This window comes from Cucumis sativus, chromosome 4 (assembly GCF_000004075.3).
Source record: "Cucumis sativus cultivar 9930 chromosome 4, Cucumber_9930_V3, whole genome shotgun sequence".
In the NCBI taxonomy this organism is placed as follows: Eukaryota; Viridiplantae; Streptophyta; class Magnoliopsida; order Cucurbitales; family Cucurbitaceae; genus Cucumis; species Cucumis sativus.
This window is the reverse complement of record NC_026658.2, coordinates 16,919,994-16,926,265: the sequence shown is the minus strand read 5'-3', so window position 1 is coordinate 16,926,265 and position 6,272 is coordinate 16,919,994. Positions and strand designations below refer to the sequence as shown.

Genomic DNA, 6,272 nt, shown 5'->3' with positions numbered 1-6,272 from the left:
TTCTCAATTGTTGCACACACATTCAAGCGATATCTGAAATTTTGTCAAGGTTAGAAAGAAAAAATGTAGTGTAATATCTTTTTAGTTTTTAATTACAGTTTATATATAGATACATTGTGAATATAAATTTTTTTTATTATTATTTAATTATTCTTTTAAATTACAACAACAATATAGCCACTTCATTTTTAGGACAAATACAGGGTAATTACATCCAAATACATTGTATTTGATATCAAACATCAACCACACACCTTGTATTCTCCATTTCGGTCTTCTATCCTCTTTGGTCTCTTCCAAAATATCTAAAAATTAATATTATTTTAACTTCAAGGGGTAATTAAGAAAAAGTACAACGAAACCCCAACAATCACATAGTCACTAAAATCCAGCGACTGACGGTGGTTGGAAGTTTTGGCAGAATCGGTGAACGAATGGTGATGAAGGAGACCAACGCAGTTGAGCGTGCGATGCATGAAGGAACAAGTGATGCAAAGGCGCTTGACTTCGAATGAAGTAAAAATGCGACTAACGACGTGCATCGAAGGAGACGTTTCCTTACGACTTAGTTCTCAGTCAACAGAATGAAGGGGATGACTACAAAGATGGAGATCTCGACTGGACGGAGAACACTCGAACAGAAATGGAGGTGTCGTCGGCAACTAGGGTTTGGTGAGAGTGAAGAAGATGATGAATAGTAATAATATTATTATTAATATTAATAATAATAAATTTTATTATTAATAATAATAAATATTATTATATTATTTTTTCTCTTAAATATCTTCCTTTTCCTTTTTTCTTTTCCAATTTCAATAAAACAAATCTTTTCTTCTCAATTAATTCCTTCCAAAAATAAAATATTCAATTTTTTTATAAAGTTTGGAGGATTTTTTTTAAAAAATAATGTGTTTTGGGTAAATATTTTGAAAAATAGGGTTGTTTAATAAGAAATTATAAGAATAAGTTTGTTTCCAAAACTATTATAAAAAATAGGTGTTTTTTTTAAATTGGACGAAGTCGTGTACCCGTACACGACTTCCTGAATGTACACGTCAGCACATTTGACCAGTTTGCTCCACATATGGAGGAGTTTGACCCACGTGGACTGAAGTCGTGTACTAAATAATTTTTTTAAAATTATTATATTTTAAAAGATTAACTATTTTAAAAATAAAAACGTTTGTGAAAGATGAATTTTTTTTAAAAAATAATGTGTTATTAAAAAGTATTCACAAAATTAGGATAGTTGGGAATTTATGTTTTTGTTTAAACGTCCAACTTTAAATATGTGAAAATTTTAGTTTTTGTTTAAATGTCCAACTTTTTGGTAATTTATGTTTAATTAAGAATTGAGTTCTAAACAAATTAAAAAAAATAAAAACAAAATTTTGATTATGGTAAGTGGTAAAACAAAAAACTAAAGGTAAAACACATCGTTAGTGATATCTTATAAGAATTTTTGTTAATTTATTAAAGAAATCTTGTGGCTTAAGATAGATCGATAAAAAAATATTTTGAACGTTTTTTTTAATACTTGGTTCTATATTTTTTTTAAAAATATATTGATATTATTAAGAACACTCCTACATCTAAATCACGTATTAGCAACTTCTAATTTATAATTAATTTTAAAAAGCCCAATTTTTTATTTATACAACTTGAATAAGTTCTAGCAAAATTTAAAAACACTTAAATTATACAACTTAAGAATCTTCCCCATCTCCCTCTATGACATCATCGCCTTGTCGTCGTCGTCGAAGTCGAATGTGTCTACGATCTGTGTTGGCAACATTTAAACGTTGAGTCCGTTGAACAAGGTGGTCTATATCTCCCATGACTTCGTCACACTTTGGTCTAAAAATTTCAAAATTGTTTTCCATGGAGACTCGACGTACGTCTTCAACAAAATTATTTTGAACGATTGTAAATAATAGAATTAAAAAATGTTCATGCTTGTATTAAATTTATAAATCATATTAAAACTATTACCATGCGATAACACTAAGCACCATCAGGTGTCATGAAGCGTCTGGTAATCGACGTGTACTAGGAAAAGTAGTTATCTGATGCTGTCGGCTTCTATGTTGCTTCTGCTTCGACACAAAAACTATTTCGTAAATGCCACATTGCTATATGCTCTGCATGAATCCTACTCCAATCTTGATCGTGCTTGCCTCTTAAATCAATTTGGTGTAGGCCCTGATCTGTGGAGCAAAACTCTGGTGGCATTTGTAGCATATGGAACTGTTGCAATACACGATCTGCTTGATGCTTCTCAACGAGATGAAAGCAAATCATAGGACCCACATATGTCCACATCACTTGACCGTTATGACATTGATGTGGAAGCAATATCATAATGTGGGACGTGTATAGTGTCCAATTAATTTGTTAAAATAAACAAACATAAGGAAGCAACAAAAAACATGCCTACACAATATTGGTATAATATTTTACTACCTGAGAGTTGATCAGCCGATCAAAAAACATTCGATAGGTGATCAACATATTTGCTGACAGTTCTAACAATGGTATAACACCGCTCCATCTAATGTGAGAAAGGAATCATTAATAAGTTATAAACCCTGCAAATTTTACTAATATATATATATATATATATATATATAAAATACTTGAAACTCAAAGGTCGACCAACTGACACCTCAACTAGTACTTATGGTGCCAAAATAGGAAATCTGTCATACGCTCATACTTGCAACAATATTAATGGGCCAACAATCTCTAAAGATCGTGCATTACTCGCTCGACACAATTCCCCACACAACCATGCGAGGCATGCAGCGTCCCAAGCATAAGTACCAGCCTGGTCAAAATTAATTAAAAGTAGGAGGAACATATAGTGGACCAGAGTGTTTGATTTGTTTGCAAATAGAAAACCTCCAATTAACTGCATAATGTATGCACGAGCGTATCTTTGAACGCTCACATCATCAGCATCCAGTGGCAATTTTGTGAACTGTTCTGCCAACCAAGGAAGGCTCAATGTTGACCTTTCATTTCAGGTGGACGAACTCCCAAGTAATCCTCAAAAAGTACCTTCCAGTCATATAATAACGACCCTACCACAGGCTCACCATCCACAGGTAGCCCTAACTGAACTGCAACATCCTGTAGGGTGATCGTGCATTCCCCACAAGGCATATGAAATGTGTGGGTCTCTAGTCTCCAACGCTCGACCAGAGCAGTAATCAAATGCCAGCCCAATTGCATAAATCCTATATGGGAAGCCCCTAGAAATCCACCAGCCTTTAAATATGGTACAATACGCTGATCGAATGGGATCGTGCGCTGAGATGCTGCCTCTCTTCGTCGACAACTCAAAACAACTGTGGAGGAGGCCTCCCATATAGACTGTGAACGATGGGATGGTTGTAGATATAGTTGTGTAGGATCACTCGACCCAGGTTCCATTATGCAAATAACCTAAAAAATATCGAAATACTACGAGGATCAATTGACCCAAATTCCATTACATAATTACAATATTATAAATTTAAGTTGTTAATTTTACATATCAATAAATTATAATTAAAGTATTCATCAAAGACTAACATATACATCAACCAATTACATAGTTGCATTAATAATTACATCAAACCCTAAAATAGATATAGCAGTGTCTTGAAGAAGAAGAAGCCCGTTGAGGACAAGTACGTCTGTTATGTCCTTCTAACTTACAGATCGTGCATCTGAGTGATTGACTAGACTCTTTCCAATCCATTTCATTTTGGATCCTAGTAGTTCTTGGTCGACCGGGTCTTTTAAGTATGTCTGCATTGGGGCGAACTTCAGTGAATGATATCTCTGGCCAATAATCTGAGTGTTGGATTGGATGGAAGCGACAGTCATACACAATTTTGCGGATATACACAATTGTCATAATAGATATTTTTTGTTGTATTGCAAGTTGAATAATAAAATATAGAAAATTGTTACACAACATAATACAATTTATAATTAAGGTTACTTTGATTTTAATGTGGCAACACATGGTTTTGTTGGAAGATAATTAAATAAATTCTTATGTAGTATGAATTTATTTCAGAGTTTACACAAAATGTAATATAAAATATTTTGAATTTATTTAAAATTTTAAACAAAACATTATACAAAATATCTTTCTTTACTCATCGTCCATTGTTGCAACAACAAACTTTCATATCAGAAATGCCAGGTAACTTGGGAACACAAAATCCAGCGCCTTCGTCTTGTTCGATGCATGCAGTATTACACAAAATATCTCCGTTGTTGTTCGAACATGGTATAACACAATTCCATAGATCATCTCCCTCCACTGCCATGTGACAAAGAATTAGCATTTAATAAATACTTCTTTAACTTTAAAATAACAAACAAAAAAAAATTACATTACGAAATTACAATAGTTCAGTGATAGAGAATAATACTCGATGAAGCAAAACAGGAAAATGTGATCGCGACCAGCATGGAAACAATAAAGAGCTTCTGAGTTACCATGTCTCAAGTTTGAATGTGTATGGTATTATGTGAAATTGTTAACTAAAAGGGATGCGTTTTGTGGAACTCAAGTTTGTAGATATTTATAGTCGTTTCTATAGCAACTCCCAAATTGACAGAGTGTAAAACAGCCTATAAAAAAGGCATAATAACCATCTCAATCTAATTACATTATAACAATAATGGCTCATAATTATAGAATGCATACTAATTTTGGTGAGAGAATAATATAATAATATTAGTTTTTAAGCGTCAAGTAATGTCAGTTTTCTAGTAGGGAATATATGTTTATTATATATTTTGGTGAGAGAATAATATAATAATACAGAAGTATTATTATTATTATTATTATTATTACTCATGGTTATAAATGTTTAAGATTTCGTGCATTTAAGAAATTTATTGAGAAATTAAAAAATAATGAAAATAAAAATATGTGTATATAATGGTATTATATATATATATCCTAAAAGGAAAATGAAATAATAATGTTAAATACTATTATTTTTTGAGTTCATAAATAGGAATGCTTAAATTGAAAAGCAAAGAAAAAAAAAAAACTTAATCTTCATCACTAAGATAACCCTATGTTGCAAGCCTTTGGAAAGTCCTTTGGTAAATCTTGAAGATTTAAATCATAATTTTTTTCCATCAATGTTGAATTGGTTTCAATCTAACATTTGGATAAGTTAATTTGGGAGAATTTTTGGATGGAAGTCAATTGTTAATTTTATTAATTAAGATACTCAAATTTCCTTTGATGATTAGGATTAAATTAATTGGAGAATTTTTACTGCTAGCAACGGAATATTTTTAGCTAATCTTAGGTAAGAGATTCTACTACTAGACTTTCAAACATGAATTTAAGAGCTTGCATGTATTTTCTCTTAGCATTGGCATAGTTAAGATGCATAATGTGTTGATGTTGATGACTAATATGTTTATGATGCATGCAATATTAATCACAAGATAAAGACGTTATGATTGATATTCATACCATATTGTGATGTTTATGATATGCTACATGCTATGGATGAGTGTTTTGTTAACTTTGTCTATTAGGGTCGTACCCATGTGAGTGTCCCTCGAGATCACCACCTTTTTTCTTACAGATGTGAGTTCGACAGGACCACTAGCCTGTCATGTTATGTTTCTTTTTATGACGTATGTAAGTTTGATGGAATCACTAGCTTGTCATGTTATGTTTTATGAGTGGTCTGATGGGGTCACTTACAGTCCGATTCTCTTAGGTGTTTTGTCAGATTAACCAAGAGCCTAGATGTGTCCCTACGAGATCACTGGATAGTGTGTGTCCGGGGGCATGATAGATTTGGAGTACTTTCTTGCGAAATCCTAATGAAAAAGTTAACATACACTTAGCGGGAGTAGTAATGGGTCTACATACTCATCATTTTCTATGTTTAACATTTCAGGCAAAGGTAAAGATAGAGAAAAGTTGGCGAGCGACTGGAAGGTTTCGTGACATGCCATATGGGACACAGTTTTGCTTTCGATTTTCAATGTTCATTTTCATTATTTTGAGCTTAAACATTTTTATTATCTTTAAAATTGTAAAACTAGTTGCGCATTATGTTTTCAAGGCATCTTTAATGAAAATTTAGTTTTCCTCTTTTCAAGAAATTTTCAAAATTGTTATTTATCTCTACTGTATTGACCTCAGCTTAGTATAAAGAGTTGGGTCGTTATGTATGCAATATCTTCTAATTGTTTTAATTATTATATACACGAAAGAGGTGTTGTGAAAGAGGAAT

At 32.1% G+C, this 6,272-nt stretch overlaps 1 protein-coding gene across 1 annotated transcript; it reads right to left on the bottom strand.

Moving 5' to 3' along the window:
* Positions 1–2,710: 2,710 nt before the first annotated feature.
* LOC116403433 (serine/threonine-protein phosphatase 7 long form homolog) lies at positions 2,711–3,435 on the bottom strand. Its single transcript, XM_031884575.1, has 2 exons — positions 3,061–3,435; positions 2,711–2,980 (listed from the first exon to the last, which is right to left on the bottom strand). Exons 1-2 carry the CDS (start codon positions 3,433–3,435, stop codon positions 2,711–2,713), a joined length of 645 nt encoding a protein of 214 aa, XP_031740435.1.
* Between the last annotated feature and the right edge of the window lie 2,837 nt (positions 3,436–6,272).